Raw genomic sequence first — 20490 nt, 5'->3', positions numbered from 1 at the left:
AATTGTGTTCCATTGTAATTAATTTTTTGTTTGTTTCATTGTGGTAGATGTACTTTAAAATGTATATTCTACCTTCTCTTCATCTCAGATTAAAGATGTTTACTGGAGAATCTTATTTCACATTTATTCCCTTATGGTTTATTCCCCTATGGGTAAATGTATTGTTTATTCCCTTAAGACTTGAACATCTTAACCAATTTTAGTGTGAGTAGATATTTAATTGGTAAAAAAAAATACAGACTGCTAATAGTATCATGGAAACGACAAATAGTTTTTGAATTTAGGTTAAGATCTGGACTATATAAACTGCAGTTTCCAAAAAGTAAAAATTAACCATGTAAAGATCCAAATGATGGTTAGATATTTTATACTAGAACTACCAGTCTTCCTTAAGATAATTTATAACAAAGATTGAAAAATATGATTAATGTGGGTAACATTGCTTAGAAAATTGCATTTTTTATAGAGTGATTCGATTACAGAAAATTTCATTAACTAATTAATGAAAGGAGTAACTTAAAAATAAGGGGATTTTGTCAATAAATGAGCCCAGCAAAATAAATGTTTCTGGAAAAGTATCACTAATTTACACCACTAATCACTAATTTACACTTGAAAATTTTTTAACAGTTACTTAACTCTGAATGACCACAAGAGGTCTCCATAGTTCTAGAAATAATGAGGATGTACTTCCTCAAGTAAAAAGTTATATTGAGTTTATATTTTCTTCTTACTGTGGCTGCTTGCGCAGTCAGCTAGATGTTTTGACTGGATTTGGTATTTTTGTCCACCTACTGTGTTCTTCCTAAGGACCTGGGATAAGCAGATGTTTTTGATGGTGTTAAAGCAGGGAGTAAGCTGTTTCAAGTAAAACTGCCTTTTGCAATTGACCAATGGTAACTTTGTCAATATTGAGAGTGTTCAAGTGAACACTATTGATATAATGATGCTCCAATTGCTTTGAGATTACACCAAAGGTACCTATTACAATTGGAATTATCTTTGCTTTCTTTTGCTGCAGACTTTCTATTTCTATTTGAAGGTCTTCATGTTTAATTACCTTTCATTTCTATTCTGCTATCTCGAGGTATTGCTAAACCCACTATCCAAACTTTTTGTCTTTTTTATAGAAATTGTTAAGTGTGGGAATTTATGTAGTGGGTACTTATTATGGTTGGTATCATAGACAGCCAGATATTTAGACTGAATTAAGCATTGTTGTTGTTATTTTAAAAATTGTTGTTTTAAAAATTGTTTCCAGTACAGATATAACTAAGTACTCAGTCAGACATATTTTGTTATATATTCAAAATATTTGTGTGTATATATATATATATATATATATATATTTGTTTTCGTAGATTTTCATGGGTATATGTATGTAGATTATTCTGAGTTGGGGTTTTACCCCGTGTAATATTTTGAGTGTCTATGTGACGTTTCGGTGAAATCACATTCACCATCATCAGGCTGAAGTTGTTAGCTTCATGCTGCTTTGAATATAGTTTAGTATGTATGTATGTATGTATGTATGTATGTATGTATGTATGTATGTAAACTCTTTAGAGCAAGACTGCTGAGGATAAATGAATAAAAGCAAACTGATAAATGAATAAAAGCAAACTGTGCCTCAGACTTAACTATCTTTTCTTCATGTATATGTCAGGAATATCCTAGAGGGAGAAAAAGTTACTACAGTACTTGGGAATAAACGTCTGGTATTTGTGGCTGTTTATTACAGTATAAAGGGAAAAAATGGAAATGAGCAGTCTATATTTATTTTATTTTATTTTTATTTTTTTATTTTATTTATTTATTTTGTCCAATACACAATTGTTCTGTCGGGCTCTCTGGTAGAATCCTCCCAAAAATTCACAGGTACAAATTTCAGACACACACACGTTTGAAAATTCAAAACAATGTTCTTTATAATGAAAATTCACTTAAACCAAGCCCTCTTTTGGTATAGCAAAGAGCACTCGTCTCCAAACAAACTGGTAATTGGTACAAGTCCCTTATCAGTTCTGTGATACTTAGCTTGCAGCTGTGAGGCAATTCACAGTCCTTCTTCTTTCACAAAGTGAAACACACTTTGCTCTGGTTTAGTTTCAAAGCTGGGAAAAAGCAGCACACAAAAAGTCAAAGTCAGTAAAGCAGTCACGAAACACAACGATCAGATAATCCTCCACAATGGCCAAACCCACAGGCTGCTATTTATAGCAGTCTCACTAATTACCACAGCCCCACCCAACCACAGGTGGCCTCATTTTCTTTGATAATAATCTCTCAGTTGTTGTTGCCTATGCATCACTCTCCGCGTGGCTGTATCATTAACTCTTGTTCTGAATCCAAGGAGGAGCTAGATAATTGATCTCCTTCTGAGCTGTCTGCCCCACTCTCCTCCTCCCTGTCACTCATGTCTTCTTGGTCAGGGGAGCCTTCATCATCAGATTCCACCAGGGGCAAAACAGGCCTGCAGCATGTGGATCCCTCCCCCACATCCACAGTCCTTGGGGCAGGAACAGGGTCAGAGCTAACCACAAATCTAAGAAAGAATAGAAAAGAAGATATAGTAATAGAACATATCAATGAAAGAATTGAAGAAGAGATATAGGAATAGAAGAAAGGAATAGGAGATATAGGAGAGCAATAGGACAGGGGACAGAAGGCACTCTAGTGCACTTGTACTCGCCCCTTACTGACCTCTTAGAAATCTGGATAGGTCAACCATAGATAATCTAAGGGTAAATTGTTGGGGGTTTGGGGATGACACTATGGGACTGAACTGAAAACCACCATCAATACCAGTTCTCTGTAAACCAAAGAAAAGGTGATAGTCATACAGGCAAGCCCCAGACATTTTTTCATGGCTTCTAGATAAGGCCATCAAGAAATTTGAGCACTGTAGATTAGACTAAGAAACTGAACTTATACTACTGTATACTGGAGGTACAAATTCAATGGCACTGATTTTTGAGTATGTTGCACTAACTGACCACAAGAGGGCAGTACTTAGTAGTAGTAAATAGTTAAGGGTTAAACTCTGTCTCTTGACTTTCACCCTCCCTGTTGTTTATCTAAGAGACTGCTAATTTGAGGTCAGTGTGACTATATGCTCTAGGTCTTGGACTTTCCTGGTAGCATGTAGCTAGCTAGGTTTTAGGTTTTGCCTATTACTATAATGCAGAGGGTATGTAATTCTTCTAAATCTCTCTTCTGTTATAAAGCATGCTTCACTGCTTCTGGACTAGAAAATTGCACGCCACTTAGAGTCAGTTTTGTCCAGTGGTTAAGGCACCAGACCTGGAAACCAAGAGATTATGAGTTCTAATCCTGCCTTAAACATGCAAGCTAGCTGGATGTCACTGAACTAATCACTCTCTGTCTAACCGAGAGGGGCGGCATAAAAGTCCAATAAGTAAGTAAGTAAGTAAGTAAGTAAGTAAGTAAGTAAGTAAGTAAGTAAGTAAGTAAGTAAGTAAATAAATAAATAAATAAATAAATAAATAAATAACACTTCTCATAGGGATGTTGTAGGGGAAATAACAGTAGTAAGGATCATATTAGACATGTTCATTGCAGAGAGAGAGAGAAAAAAAAGGAGAGAGAAAGAGAAAGAGTGAAAGAGAGAGAAGGAAACTTGGCCATTTTCCTGAAGTCTACCATAGATCAAAGAATTTTTCTTTACTTTAAGAACCTCCCAACTGGCTGCTGAATTCAACCAATAAACGTGAAAAAGGAATATTAGGATTTATCCATTAACTGATTTCTGCCCTTTCTCTCCAACCCATAAAAGTCTGCCTATTACTACTGCAAGTAATCTAAATGAGCATATCCATTGCATTCCATGATAATTAGTCATGGGTTCACAAGCTTTATGACTAGAACTAGGCAATGGTTCAACATTGTTACAAAGCCTTTACTCATTTGCTTTGTAATCTCTACAAGTCACATAAGGTTTTGTTGTGTCGGCAATATGAGAGAGACACGTAAAACTGGAACATCTCAGATTCTGATCTGTTGCCTCTGTGGGTTGAGATTCATATCTGATTACTAGTACAAAATGTGGGTCATTTTTTTAATTAAAAAAGGAGAGAAATAGAAGCAGATTTTTTTTCAAACCTACTGTTGGAATACTTGGAATAAAAGTATTTAAGTATATAATATTGAATACTTTCAGTATATAAAATGCTTTAATTTTGTTTCCATTTGATTTAACCCTAATATTTATTATAAAGCCATGTTTTAGATTCTGGATGAATTTCTTATACTCTGTACTTTTTGGAGTATAAGACTCACCTTCCCCCCCCTCCTCAAAAAAAAAGAGGCTGAAAATTTGGGTGCATCTTATAGTTTGAATGTAACATTTTTGAAGATTTTTTCCCAGCCCTGACCAGATGCTAACGATCTTCCTGGCTTGCAGAATTTTTTCATTGCTATTCTGAAGTTTATTTCCAGCCCTAAGTCTTTGCAGGCTTGTTTTTCATTGCTATTTCCTCCCTAAAAGGTTTTTTTCAGCCCTAATTAGGGGATAAAATGATGTGCTGAAGCTGACCAGACTAAAGACACTATCCAGATGAATATCTGATAGGTAGATTTTTCCCCTATTTTCCTTCCCCAAAAGTAAAGTGCATCTTATACTCTGAAAAATACAGTATATTGTTGGATGAAACAAAATTAAAAATAATATCACGTAAATGTAAGTCCCACCAATGTTAAACTGCCATTTTTGCTTGTACAAATGGTTGTGAACTATGGAAACTGAATAAAATATATAGAGAGAAGTTTACGAAGAACATAGAGGGATTTTTCTGCTACTCCTGATAATAATTTAACAGCAGTAAAAACTTTTACCAACTGTATGATATCCCTTTAGCAGTTAAGAATCCCGTTCCAGCAAAATTATGTATTTTATCTTCCTTTCCTTTCTACATAAATTTCATGCATCAAATATATTGTCCTGGCATATTTCATTTCCAGAATATAATTTTTTAGCCTTTCAAAGATGTGACAACTGCATACTGGCTCTCCTAATTTCCTATGATATGCGTGTGTCTCTGCTCCCCTTCAGCTATTGATTTTCTTCATGTTCTTTCAAATGTTCAGCTGTGATTGTATTTGCTAGCAGAGATAAAACAGCTGGGGAACAAAAAAGAATTATCAGCAGGGGTAGGAAAAAAATGAGATTTGAAGTAGTAGAAAAATGGGCATTGCAGTCACAGGTTCTGATTGCATTACTACAGATTCCCTGCCTCCCTGGGTTCCTTTCATAATGTTGCTGGTTATTTTGTTTGCTTCCTTGTCATGCATGGGTGATACTGGTTTGGCTGCAAAATCAGTAGCAGTCAACCATGAACACGGCAACTAGAGGGAACTGGAGGACAAGCAATCCAGCCAAAGCTAATTTTCAATAAACTGCATCGATTTTTCTGGAAAGAGAATTAAGCCAACAGAAGTACTTAGCATGTTTCCAAAAACGAGGCCAAATTTTAGTTACTTTCTTGGTGTAACCTTGCCCTATCTTTACAGAACACAAAATCTGATTTATATGATAATGGAAACTTTATGTACTCCAGCTATGGCTGCAAACTCTGCCAGTCTACTTGGCAATCTATCTACCAAGTTTACTTCTCACTGTTTTTGTCTCTCTTGTTCTCTTTAATAATATTGCATGATGAAAAATGATGGACACTTATAATCTTCCCATTAAAAACCCTTTATAAAGGCATTGCCTCAGTACGAATTCTGTGGTGGGATAAAGTAACCCTCCTTTACATATTAACAGCTTGTATTTTGTCTCATAAATCTATCTATCGTGTTTTAGCTGCTTTAGGGATATTTGTGGTCATGGATGATTTTTAATTATGTATCCGAATTATAAACCAAGATTCTCCCCAAATTAGACATAATAATGCATAAAATAAAAATGTTCCCTTTCTCTTTAAGATCAAGTTTTATACTCCTCTCCCAGAACCTGTTTATCATTATATAACACAGGGAGAAACAAACTTTCACCACAAAGCAATAGTTTTTCCACATATATACTAAAGCTTTAAAATATTTGAAAGCAAAATTGCTGAATATGTGTATCAATATACACATGGTAGCCATGATTATGTAAGTTACTTTAAATTTAAACAAAAATTATGTGGTGGGACATCAAAGAATTCACAATGCTTTTTTTAAAAGCCCCCTTCTACCCAGGAATGAATTGGGAGAAATATTTTTCACATACCATGCTTCAACCCACCGATGACTAATGCAGATTATCATTTTACCAAGTGTTCTTAGGTAACTCAAACTTGGTTTTAAGTTGCAGACAAATTTAAAAACTGTTTCTTTAGACCTAAGATTGTTGAAAGCTATTAAAAGAGGCTCAATTTACCACCATTGTCCTGCAAAAGAACTGAATGGATTTTTAAACAGAGACCATTCCACAATGTGATCGTAATAAGTTTTAAGAAAGGTGAAACAACATCTCTGATCCTTGTGTTCTCATTTTTCAGTTGGGAAAAAATAAAAGTTTGCCCAGTGGATAAGTATCCTGTCCAAAAATAGCACCTCTTAAATGAAAAGTCAGAACATGGGAGGAAAGGGCCCTGCTCGCAGAATGCTCTGAAGTCACTCTTCACTAGCTAACCCAAATATCTCCCCTGGCAGCAACTACACCGGAGTATTTGGAATGCCTTCCAAAATGTTTGGACTTGAACAATGCCATCCCTAAACAGGGCTGGAGCAGGGCTAAAGTAGATGGAGTCAGAACTTAAGAATGCCTCTTTGTACTGGCTCACAGTCTCCCTGGAAATCCTGCAGGGAAAAAAAATCATTTCTCTGGCTAAAAAGACAATTCCTACTTCTTGTTAGGACAAAAGGGCCCTTTTAATTGAAAATTCAAAAATTCAGTGTAATTATTTTAATTTGATTGACTAATTATGTATAGTATAGATTCAATTTTATCTAAGTAAAAAATAGCTTAGTTCTAGGCAGAAAGTTCAGATAATGTACTTTATTTTAGGAAAAATAAAATCAAGGACGAGTTAATATTTTTAATGATGATTGTTAAAAAAGGAACATTATTTTGTTCTTACAAATACAAACACACACTGTCAGGTGCATGCGTATATGTGTGTGTTTCTTCTTAGGATTTGTGAATGAGCATTTGTGAGCAATTTGAAACCAGGCCAAAATATGGACACTTGTTATTAATTTCTTTTTTAAAGAAAAAGTTTAAATTAATCAGAAAGACAATTGCAATGCCTACAATAAAATTTTAACTGATCCATTACGTATTTGCAGGTCATTATTATCAATAGATCTGCTGCCTATTAGCTGGGGGGGGGAAATCCAGACAATTTCTAAATAACAGCAAGACAATTAACTAATGTTCGCCCGGATTTTTGTGGCACAGTATGGTAGAATTCCCCTTCTCCGAAGTCTGTTTTATATAATCTTGAAAGGAATTCTAACTTAGAAATACCATAGTCTTGCTCTTCCATTTTGCATTATGCAAGGAGAGACACATTGCTGTCAAGAACACAAATAACAGCCAACTCTCATATCAAAGATACTCTGTTCCCGAAACCCTGAGTCAGCTGCTCCCATAATATCTAGCACCAAGCAGCCCACGGCATTTTGTGCTCCAGAGGCATCAACCTCCTGTTCTGCTTGATGTCAACTTGGCTGGGAGGGCAGTTAAGCTTCTCTTAACCACAGCTCCATTTGCAACTGTTTTATCAAAGCCTTTGCATGCCTGGCAGCCAATGGCCCCACTGGGTACTGAGAATGTGATCTGGATCTCCAAGTGGAGGAGTAGCATGACCATATTTATGGCTGTTGCTATTCTGGGGCAGCAGGTTGCTTGCCTCTGCTCTCTTGGCAGCAGAAGCAAATTGCCTTCCCCTTCGTCTTTCAACACTCACAGCCCACAGGAGAGAATGAAATAAAATGTACAGTTTACTCAAAGAAATACGGCTTGCATGCATCGGGCTTTTTTTTTTTAAGTATCCTGATTACAATGAAGTTCAACCTGATGTGGCAATAACTGTATACAGTAATGCCACTCTTATATTTAGGCATGTCATACCTATAGGTATTCCTCTGCCAGCCTGTTCCTATAAAACACAGTTAATCTCATGTATTGGTTCATACAAGTTCAAAGCTGGGTTGGCTTATCATCACCTACCACATCTTGGCTGGCTAGCAAATGTAGCAGACTGTATAAAGCAAGCATCAGCATGCTAGTTTCACAGAATGCAAGTTCACAAGATGCTCCAAATATGGCAAAATCTCTGCAGCCCTGTATTGCTATCAGAATTTGGATGGATGGATATGTGGATGGATGGATAGACAGACAGACATAAGATAGATAGATAGATAGATAGATAGATAGATAGATAGATAGATAGATAGACAGACAGACAGACAGACAGACAGACAGACAGACAGACAGACAGACAGACAGACAGACAGACAGACAGATAGATAGGAGAGAGAGAGGCAGGCAGGCACAGACAGACAGACAGGTATTCATTTTATACAAGAAAGCTACAGTTCATAGTAGATTGTTGGAATATGTGGGATTGTCATATTTGGTTACAAGCAGCATAATAATTTCTAAGTTTCAGGGCTTTCCATGTTCAAGCCTTATGATGTTGAAAACAATAGTTCCCACCTGGTTTTGTTTTAAGACAAAACATATAAAGCAATTTACATTAACAGAAGCGTGTTATTTAGATTATGGCAGATAATAATTTCCCAGTACTCAGCAGAAATTACACCATACTTGGAATACTACGTCCACTTCTGAACAAGGCTCTGCAAGAAACAATTAAGAAGTTTGGCATGTTTAAATGTCTATGTAGATTCTCAGTCAACCAGGTCATGGTTGTCCCAAAGGTACATGTTTCAAGAGGCAACTAGACTTTATGATTTTCCTTTGAAGTTTTGCTTCTTGGATGAGAAGCGAAACGTCTTCAAAGAAAAAAACCAGAAAGTCCACTTGCTTCTGGAAAAAGCACCTTTGCACATGTTTAGCTTTCAGGACAAGACTGAAGGGAGACATAATACTGTGAAAAGAGAAGGTGGGGAGTTTTTACACTTTAACTGGAGAAACATATGGTGCCAAGAAAGAACCACCATGAAGCCATGTTGCTAGTTATAACAGGAATAGAAAACTGATGATACACAGATGTTGCTAAATTATACTCCCAGCGTTCCTTAAAAAATTGTGGCTAATGGCAAGAATGCTGGGAGCTATCTTTCAGCAATAGCTGGAGAGACTGGAATTGTCAATCATATTCCTATACCAATTAAATTGTAATATTTGCTGAGTAATTTTGAATTAGTTCCTATCGCTTATTCGCACTCACCTCACAGGATTCTTGTGAGAATAAATAAATAAATAAAGTCATTGCTTGAACTGCATAAAAATAAACTGGGCATTCATATAATACACCCACTGGAACACAGAAGTGATAAGAACCGCTGAAAAACAAGCATAGGCAATTTAATGTAAATAAGGACTGGATAAAATTAAACATCAGCACTGTGGAAATAGTTGCATTAGACTTAATATATATTCTTATGCATCTGAAAAATGTGATAATTTTTCCTACCAATCAATTCCTTCTTTTTAAAGTTTTTATAAAAAGAATTACCATTAGCGCATTACCATAACTTCTGAATCCAAATAATGAGTTTGAAGTCTTCTATTTTAGGCATCTCATTTCAGCCTCCTCTAGTAAGTTATTCATCCTATTTATTGTCAGCTGTGGAAAACTATGACATACATAAAATAACCAATAAATACATATATCAGCATTGGCTCAAAATGCACCTTCAAGAAAACCAAGGATTGCACTACTGTTTGGATATATCATCCCAGTTTAATTCCTGTGATATTATTTATTCAGAAAATTCCAGTGAATATTATGCCTATTAGAAATACATGTAGTCCTCGACTTACAACAGTTCATTTAATGCGGTAGTTCTCAACCTTTCTAATGCCGCAGCTCCTTAATACAGTTCCTCATGTTGTGGTGACCTCCAACCATAAGTCTAGGGCCAATTCTCCCAACAGAGTTTTAAGCTGATTGGCTTGAAGGTCAGAGGGACATCCCCACTGTTGACACCTGATTGGTCAGATTGTAAAGGTGCCAGAATGGAAGCTTTAGTTCCTAACACCATGGGAAATTTATCTTTTTCCATATCTTAAGCAACCCCTGTGAAACTGTCATTTGACCTCCAAAGAGGTCCCTACCCCCAGGTCGAGAACCAATGACTCTTCAAAGTTATAATGTCATTAAGAAAGGTGACTTATCACCATTTTGCAAACTTATGGCCATTGCAGCATCCCAATGGTCACATGAGTAAAATTTAGAGACTTGGCAACTGACTCATGTTTATGATAGTTATAGTACCCTGGGGTCATGTCATCCCCTTTTGAGAACTGACTTTGAGAAGCAAAGTCAATGAAGAAGACAAATTCATTTCACAACCTTGCTATTAACTTAACAACTGTAGTGATTCACTTGACAGGGGTAAGAAAGATAAAACGGGACAAATTCACTTAACAAATGTTTTGCTTCGCAATAGAAATTTGGGCTTTGGTTGTGGTCATAAGTGGAGGACTACCTGTAGATGCTTATAGAGGATATTTCCAGAGTTCAAACTTGCATATGTGTGGGTGAGTGATTGTGTCATATATGTCATTTAAAAAGTAGAGTACCTCCAAGATAAAGCAAATTATGTGCCCACTGAAAATATACCATTTTTATTCCTCTGTAAAAGTAGTCAGAACAAATGTAACTAAATACTGTATTCTCGGGATTATCTTTAACTTCACAAACGAGCTAAGATTGGAACGGAGGATTTTCTGACAACTCACTCTGCTGGCAAGGCAAGCATCAGCTCTCATTGTTATTCTCCAGTATCTGCCTCAACAGATACAGCTGTTATTCCATTCTACGTGCTGTAGTTCCACCCTGGACCCCATGATTCCTCCTTGGGGATGGCAGATGGACATTCCATCTGATTGTCACTCCACTTATGGATCTGTCATGTATTTGCCATCCCGCTCCAAACGCTCAGTCCTGCTGGTTCCTATGACAACGTACATGTCTTTCTATTGTTTCTCCAAGGCCCCCTTCCTGTAGTATTTATTTCTATTTTTCTCCTTGCCTGTCAAACTTGCTTCCTAGTTTTCTTTTCCTAGTGTCATTGGCTCTATCACATTCTTCTGTTGTTTTATATACCGTAACTAAATGCTCTAACTAGACAACCCTTCTCATCTGCAGAAATTCCACTTCAAAGCTGTGTTTTCTCTGACTTCTGCAGAAAACTTTACATTCCAGGAAGGAAGTACCCCTGGGAAAGACAAGTTGTTTATTTTTTGTTGGCCAAAAGCCATATACCCATTGGAGTAAAGGCCTTGTACATATAGAATTCTGTCGTCCCTCTTTATTTCTATTGTCTTTTAGATTTGATGGAAGCCACCCTGTTGCTATTTATCACACCCTTTTTTCTGCTAAAAGTATAATTTGGACTGAGACAATGCTCACAGCTTTATTTCTTACAGCTACATATGTTGTGGCAGCATAGGAGTTCTTCATATTTTATCCTCAGTAAAATATTATAAAGGTAGGTAAGCAATTCAGTCTTATAAACCGTAATTTTGGAAATAACTAAAGAACGCACGCACACACACATAAAGGAAGACTTGTTCAAAGAAGGGAATGAGCTCTGCTCGTGATCAGAGAAAGAAACCTAAGAGGTTCTCCAAACATTTCCTAACTCAGGGCACTCATAAAATCATCTGCTACAATATTCTTCCTGTCAATGATTACTTACAGCTTGAACCACAACAACACATGAGCACACAACAGATACACACTTAAAGTAAACCGCTCCAAACTCGACTGCAGGAAATACAACTTTAGTAACCGAGTAGTTGATGCACGGAACTCACTACCAGACTCTGCGGTATCATCACCTAACCCCCCCCCCAAAAAACTTTACCCTTAGATTATCCAATGTGACTTCCTAAAAAGTCAATAAGGGGCATGCATAAGTACATCAGAGTGCCTTCCGTCCCCTGTCCTAATGTTTATCTTTTACTAGTATCATGTATACAGTATATTTGTATTGCCCAGGTCTGCCTGGTGGACCAGTTGCGGCCCTATTTGGACAGGGAGCTCACGGTCACTCATGCCCTTATCACCTCAAGGTTCGACTACTGCAATGCTCTCTACATGGGGCTACCTTTGAAGAGTGTTCGGAAATTTCAAATTGTACAAAATGCAGCTGCGCGAGCAGTTATAGGCCTTCTAAGGCATGCCCAATATCTCACCATCACTACATGGACTGCATTGGCTGCCGATTGGTTTCACAACGACAATGTTGGTTGTGACCTATAAAGTCCTACATGGCATAGGATCAGATTACCTCCGAGACCGCCTTCTGCTGCACGAATATCAATGTCCGGTCAGGTCCCAAAGAATTGGTCTCCTCAGGGTCCCATCAGCCAGACCATGTCGGTTGGTGGGACTTAGGGAAGAGCCTTCTTTGTGGGGGCCCGGCCCTTTGGAATCAGCTCCCCCCAGAGATTTGCACTGCCCCCACCCTCCTTGCCTTCCGAAAAAGTTTAAAGACTCATCTTTGTGTCGCCAGGCCTGGGGTCATTAGATCTTCCCTCTGACCAAAGAGTGTTTTTTAGTGTACTTAATCGAGTGAATGATAATGAATGTCTTAAATTATTTTAGGATTTTTAAGTTTTTTTAATTATATTAATTGGATTAGATGTTTTAATATATGTTGTGAGCCATCCCGAGTCCTCGGAGAGGGGCAGCATACAAATCCAATTAATAAAATAAAAATAAAATATATATCTTTGTATACTACCAATATGTACATGACTAAATAGGTAGGTAGGTAGGTAGATAGATAGATAGATAGATAGATAGATAGATAGATAGATAGATAGATAGATAGATAGATAGATAGATAGATAGATAGACTGATTGATTGGTTGGTTGGTTTTGTCCAATACACAACAATACACAATGAAGGTTATAGAAGTTATACTCGAGTAAAATATATTAGAGAAAGAATAGAAGTGAAAATTTAGGAATAGAATACAGTGGTACCTCAAGATACGAACCCCTCGTCTTACGAACAACTCGTGATACGAACCCGGAGTTCAGAAAAATTTTGCCTCTTCTTACGAACTTTTTTCGAGTTACGAACCAGCGTTCGGAGACTGCTGGGAAGCCGCGTGGCTGTTTTAAAAGGTGACAGCCGGGCGGCGGGGCTTCCCAGAAGCCTCCCGAACACCGGTTCGTAACTCGAACAAAGTTCGTAAGAAGAGGCGGGAGGTTGCTGGGAAGCCCCCCAGGCCGGCTGCGACCTTTTAAAACACCCGCGCCGCTTCCCAGCTGTCTCCCGAAGCCGAACGCGGAAGTTCGGCTTTAGCGTTCGGCTTCAGGAGACAGCTGCGAAGCGGCGCGGGTGTTTTAAAAGGTCGCAGCTGGCCTGGGGGGCTTGCCAGCACCCCCCCGAACCCCGAACCTTTTAAAACAGCCGTGCGGGCCGAAAGCCGTTTTTTTGCGGGGGGTTTTTTGGTTGCACGGATTAATTGACTTTACATTGTTTCCTATAGGAAACAATGTTTCGTCTTACGAACCTTTCGTCTTACGAACCTCCTCCTTGCACCAATTAAGTTTGTATCATGAGGTATTACTGTATATCAAATAGAGAATAGAAGGATAATATAGAGTAGTATAAGAAGATTAGAATAGAAGAATAGTAGATATGATATATGAGATATAGGAAAGACAATAGGACAGGGGACGGGAGGCACACTAGTGCACTTATGCACGCCCTTACTGACCTCTTAGGAATCTGGAGAGGTCAACTGTGGATAGTCTGAGGGTAAAATGTTGTGGGTTAGGGGAAGATACTAGAGTCTGGTAATGAGTTCCATGCTTCGACAACTGGATTACTAAAATCGTATTTTTTACAGTCCAATTTGGAGCTGTTAATATTAAGCTTGTATCTGCTGTGTGCTCTTGTGTTGTTGTGGTTGAAGCCGCCCCGAGTCTGCGGAGAGGGGCGGCATACAAATCCAATAAATAATAATAATAATAATAATAATAATAATAATAATAATAATAATAATAATAATAATCTAGTCGTTGACAGGCAGGACATTGCAGCATATGATCTTGTGGGCAATACTTAGGTCACCCTTGATACCCACGAGGGGGCCGGTCCACGGGGGGGGGAGCTTCAACCACAACACACGAGCACACAACAGATACAAACTTAAAGTAAACTGCTGTAAACTCGACTGCCGGAAATACGACTTCGCCCCCTTCTGTTTCACACACACACACACCAACACACATATATACACACACACCAAAACACACACAGCCACAGGCCAGATGGCAACTCCCGGCGACCGGGGCTGGCGAGCTTTTGCTTTCCCGGAACCAGCCTTTCCTCCTCACACGCCTCCTGAGGCACCTGCCCCTGCGGGCTCCGCCTCGTTCGCCGCCACCTCCCGCCCGTTTCCTTCGCCCGGGGTAGAGCCGGACGGCGAGGGCTGAGGACGGAAGGGAGGGGACGGGCAAGGAGGGGAGGAGCAGAGCCGAGGGCGGGAGTCAGCGGCGAGAACGAAGACCGCGGAGCCGGGACGGAGCCGCGGCATTCGTCGCGGGCACCTCGGCAAGGGAGCGCAGCGCGCGGTGGCGGCGGCGGCGAAGGCGCGAGGTGGCGAAAGGAGTAAATCTCGGCCCGGGCGCGGCCCCGCTCCTCCTCCCCTGCCCACTGAATGACGGGCGGCAGGTTCGACTTCGACGATGGCGGCACCTATTGCGGCGGCTGGGAGGACGGCAAAGCCCACGGGCACGGCATTTGCACCGGGCCCAAAGGGCAGGGCGAGTACGCGGGCTCGTGGGCGCACGGCTTCGAGGTGGTGGGCACTTACACCTGGCCCAGCGGCAACACCTACCACGGCTATTGGGCGCAGGGCAAACGCCACGGGCTGGGCGTGGAGACGAAGGGCAAGTGGATGTACCGGGGCGAGTGGTCGCACGGCTTCAAGGGCCGCTACGGCGTGCGCCAGAGCCTCACCAGCCCTGCCCGCTACGAGGGCACCTGGAGCAACGGGCTGCAGGACGGCTACGGCGTCGAGACCTACGGGGACGGAGGTGAGTGGGTGAGCTGAGGAGCGACCGGTAGGGGGCGCCCCGGGGCCGGCGGCACATTGGGGGCCGTGCAAAGCGCTGCTCTTCCCACACGGGCGTGTGCAACCGCGGGGTTCCAGAGCGGGAAGGTGCGCTCAGCAGGTAATGCGTTTGGTTTCTTTTGCTTTCAGTTTTATTTCATTTTATTTATGGGGGGGAGAAAGCATCGCCTACTGTGAATAAACGCATTCCAATGAGTTCTCAGAGACCTGTAGTTCGCAAAGAAATACTGTACACACTCACTCCCTTGTCAAATCTATAAGGCAGTTGCGAAGAAAATACACAAATGGGCACCAATGGTAGCAAAGCCGAGTCTTCGGAGAGGGGCGGCATACAAATCTAATAAATAATAATAAATAAAATAATAATAATAATTTTAATAACAGTTCTGAGCATCGTTCACACAGATCTTTTGCCCTTTGGTAGAGGTACTTTGGCACCGTTTGACTTAGAAACCTAGAAACACAGAAGATTGACGGCAGAAAAAGGCCTCATGGTCCGTCTAGTCTGCCCTTATACTATTTTTATTTTATTTTTTATTAGCGATATCCTATTGGCATAACGTAAGAACATAAGAAGAGCCATGCTGAATTGGGCCAAAGCCCATGGAGGCCAGCATTCTGTGTCACACAGTGGCCCACCAATTGTACATAGGGATTATTATTATTATTATTATTATTATTATTATTATTATTATTATTATTATTATTATAGTACAACACAGCAAACGAGATCACTATGCTGGATTTCGTATTTCATCACCAGTCGGGCACTTCCCAAGTACCTAGGACTGCGTGATGTAGCGGCGAATTATGTTTGCCAATCCCAGTAAAGCGGCCTTTTGCAATTGACAAATGGAGATTATTATTATTATTATTATTATTATTATTATTATTATTATTATTATTATGCCAATAGGACATCTCTAATAAAAAAATAAAATAAAAATAGTATAAGGGCAGACTAGATGGACCGTGAGGTCTTTTTCTGCCCTTAATCTTCTATGTTTCTAGGTTTCTAAGTCAAACGATGCCAAAATACCTCTACCAAAGGGTAAAAGATCTCTGTGAACGATTATTATTATTATTATTATTATTATTATTATTATTATCATTATTAATATTACTTGGACTTGTATGCCGTCCCTCTCCACAGACAACATATGCCAAAAACATAACAATACAGTTTATCCAATTAATATACTTAAAAGATTCTTTTAAATTCTAACTTTAAAACATTTATTTGCATTCATTCAATAATCACACTAACAATATTGGTTGGTCAGGGATCTTATTTATTTGTTTGTTTGTTTGTGTATTTATTTATTTTGTCAATAATATTAAAACACAAGGTACAAGCAAATGTCTAAATATTCAAATACATGCAACAAGTAAAAATAAAGAAACAGTAAGGACAGGGGACAGAAGTCAAGCTGGTGCACTTATGCACACCGCTTACTGACTTCCTAGGAATTGGGAGAGATTTTGGGAGAAATATTTCCTGTATTTTATCTTAGGATGGATATATGTTTATCCCAGGCATGTTTAAATTCAGTTAGTGTGGATTTACCAACCACGTCTGCTGGAAGTTTGTTCCAAGCATCTACTACTATTTCAGTAAAATACTTTTTGCCATTGAGAGTCAAAAATATTCGCTTGACATCAAACTAGAAATTCACCAGGAATTTCCAAGGTACTTTATCCCACTTTCTCCTCTCGGCAGTATTTCCATTAGTAGAACTAAATGTGGCTACTCTGATTTCAGTTTGGAATTTCATTTAAGTCATCCTCGAACACCTGCCAAAGAATTTCCAAGTTTATTAAGCTGCACTGTAAGTTCAAAGTTTTCTCACTGTTAATTACAAAAGTTGGTAACTTTGTTCTTAATTTTCCTTAGAAATATGCCAATTTAAAATGAAATGCCATTAATAGGGAATGTCAGGAATTTTTTTTTTTTGCTTGCTTTTTGTGAGAAACGTGCTGCTCTGGCTATTATTGATAGAAAATTAGTAACGCAAACCATACTTTGACAGTCATATTGATTTCAATAAAAATAGCTTTGATGTAGAGTCCACACAACCAGCCAACTTTTTTAGGATGAGATAACACAGAGCAGACCTGTCAACTATGAGTTTACCTTTAGTTTAAGTACTGAAAAAATTGTAGCGAGCAAACCATCAACAATACAATTTCAATAAAAATATAAAAGTAAGGGTAAGAGAAATGGAAGCCATTAAGCCAACCAGAGTTAAAATTAATTATAAAAAGGAATGTAACGTTTGATATTTCTAGCCAATCAACTCAACAGTTGGAGTGAAGCTTCAGCAGGCTTGCCTTAATATGGTATAATTACAATACTGTACTCTTAATTGTATTGATTCACTCTTTCTGCCATGCTGAAAGAAGTAATATGGGTTTTATAAGCATGTTGATGGCATCTGACTGTAAAACTTAAGCTGATCCTACTGAATGGTTCCATGTAGATACTGAGATCCAGAAATATGAATTAGGTTACAGTCTTTTCTCACTATACCTCAGGCTGTGCTAGGCCCTGTGCAAGGTCTGAAATAAAATAGGTTCAGATTTTTTTTCCCCATACACATGTGAAATTTTGAATACATGACATTCTTCCAGGTATCTAGCTGTAGTGGGAATAATTGAAATCAGTCAGTATTGTTAACATTATCTGGAATTGGAATCAAGGAGGATTTAATTAGGAATCTTTAGGACTATTTCTTATTTTTTTCTCCTTTTTCTATTAAATGACATTTAACAGGGAGAATATAAATATATCTGCATTATTCTACGTTATTTATCAGTATTTTAATATTAGTTTCTTTAAATGAACAGGACATCATTTTATATGGAATTAATTATGGTAATTAGTAATATTAATAAAAATGTTAGAGTGCAATTCTCTGGTTATTTGCTTCCCCATCCCAGAACAGCACTGGATTGTGAATTTCAACCTCATCACCAGGGTCAGAGATAAGGATTATCTAGGCAGAAAAGTAAAAATTTCACCTTCACACCTGCCTCTTTATGGTTTAAGAGGAGCAGTCAGGACCATTAAGCAGTGGATAGGATGAAGAAGCTAGCAACACACAGTTGTAAATACTTGCCCCAAACTTGCTGAAAATTTGAAATGGTAGGAAGACCGTGGGAGCACAGAACATAATCAAAACACACAATGTACAGTATCAATCCTTTTCCCATAATAGTTCTCATCCAGCAGGACATAGACCCGTGAGGGCACCCATGCCAGGGGTGGCACACAGAGCTCCTTCTGTTGGCACATGAACCATTTGCCAAGGTCAGATCTCTCTGGCATTTCTTTCGTGGGCTTCCGTTTCCCTGCAAACAAAATAGAAGCTTACCCCCAAAAAATCTTACTTCTTGCTATGTTGCTAGTGTTGGGATGCCCTGCCTCCCTCCGGTCAGCTGGTCTTCGGGTCTTGGCTATGCATGTGCGTATCCCGCATGTGTGCACACCTTTCAGTTTGGACATGCATATACGCAGTTTGAGCACTCAGTGTCTAAAAGGTTCGCCATCACTGACATAGACAATATTAGTGAAAAGGATTACAATTCTCATCTTCATTTACATATACAGAATTTAAACATCATGTGCTTTAATGTTCTCTTAGATATTATGAATTAATTCATATTTGAGCATGATGATATCCAGTCCTAATCCTGTGACTTTATTCTAGAAGAAGAATTGTTTGCAATTAATATTTCAGCTGCTTCTGACTTCAAAGTGAACATTTGTAAGGATATCAAACAAGCATCTTCAGGCGAGAGTACATCTTGTTCAGATAATTCTTTCAACGGCACCCTCTATTTGTGTCGTTTGAACACTAGTCATTGTTTGGCTGGTTTCCAGTGACAACATGTATGGAAGGCTATAGAACCATTCTTGACATATTCTAACCTAAAGATATTTTATTAATGTTGTGTATTACAAATATTAATCTCACACCTAAGGAAAGACAAAATAAAAATATGTATCTAAATAAAACATAGGAATATTTATTTTGTGTGGGCAATTAATATTGCATAAATAATGTACAATAAATGTACTTTGCAGATTATTTCACAATACTTTATATCCAAATCTAGTTAGAGGGAAAAAAAACCCATATTTTTAAATCTTATTCTGTCTTGGCACTCTCTTTACAGAACTGTGTGATGATCAAATGCTGTACAACTTCTTACTCAGATGAAAGACCCATTTATAGCTTAACAGCTCAGTTCTCTGAGTGTTTGCTGGTACATAACTGTCCAGATGGTACTTTTTGTGAGTGTGTACATATGTAGCGAACTACTTACCACATTTACTTAAGAGCCATTGCAGCCCATTTTATTATTTCATTCATATCCAAAGAGATGAATGTTTCTGAATTGGAAGACCAAGAAAATATAGATATACTGTATACATATTTTTCAGCCAGGATCCCAGTGATTATAGCTATGTACCTTGTGGTAAACATGATTTCAAATTAAATCATATTCAATATATCCTGTAATTCATAAACTTTCCTTTAAAATGTTTAAGATCTTTTAAAAAATGTGTTGAATCTTCATATATCGAGCTCTACTCTAGGTTTTTTAAAGACATTCTTAATATATTTAATGAGGCTTATTTCAAGTAAATAATAGAGAATTATAGTTTCTCAGTTTTTTTCAAAAACTAAGTAAACATTTATTTGTTTACTTACTTATTTAATTCCATCAAGTTGTTTTTAACTTTTAATGGCCACATATATTTTGTTCGTGACATCTGTTCCCAACTTGGTTGTTCAGGTCTTTCAATAGTGCATCCATTATACCTGTAGCTGTGTCCATCTCCTTTGCTGCTGGTACTTGCTTTTTCCTTCTAACTTTCCCAGCATTGTAGACTTTTTCAGAGGACTAAGTCTTTGCAATCTTATATATTATTTTGTACAAAATCTTACAAAGCAATATAATTTAAAGTATTGAATTCCCGAGGTTGTTTTATATAGCAATAACACTTAGACTTATATACTGCTTTACAGTGCTTTATAGCCGTTTCTAAACGGTTTACAAAGTCAGCATATTGTTTCCAACAATCTGGGTCCTCGTTTTATTTCTCTCGGAAGAATGAGAGGCTGAGCCAAATGTGAGCCAGTGTCATTCAAACTGCCCAAATTCTGGGCAGTCTGCAATCAGCAAAGGTAGCCTGCAGTACTGTATTTTAACCATTATGTCACCACAGCTCTCAT

The 20490-nt window shown here is 38.3% G+C and overlaps 1 protein-coding gene across 3 annotated transcripts in view; it reads left to right on the top strand.

Annotated features, from left to right (window-relative positions):
* Positions 1-14456: 14456 nt before the first annotated feature.
* JPH1 (junctophilin 1) overlaps positions 14457-20490 on the top strand; it is a 77163-nt gene continuing 71129 nt past the window's right edge. For 2 of the 3 annotated variants that reach the window (XM_070749194.1, XM_070749195.1), the window contains exon 1: positions 14457-15209. In XM_070749194.1, coding sequence (XP_070605295.1) covers positions 14831-15209 — 379 coding nt within the window. In that variant the 5' untranslated portion in view covers positions 14457-14830. The remainder of the gene's footprint in view (positions 15210-20490) is intronic. The other variant, XM_070749196.1, reaches the window with a different exon arrangement.

The sequence above is a fragment of the Erythrolamprus reginae genome, chromosome 3 (genome assembly GCF_031021105.1).
Source record: "Erythrolamprus reginae isolate rEryReg1 chromosome 3, rEryReg1.hap1, whole genome shotgun sequence".
In the NCBI taxonomy this organism is placed as follows: domain Eukaryota; kingdom Metazoa; phylum Chordata; class Lepidosauria; order Squamata; family Dipsadidae; genus Erythrolamprus; species Erythrolamprus reginae.
The sequence above is the reverse complement of the archived record's forward strand: the minus strand, read 5'-3'. Positions and strand labels throughout refer to the sequence as shown.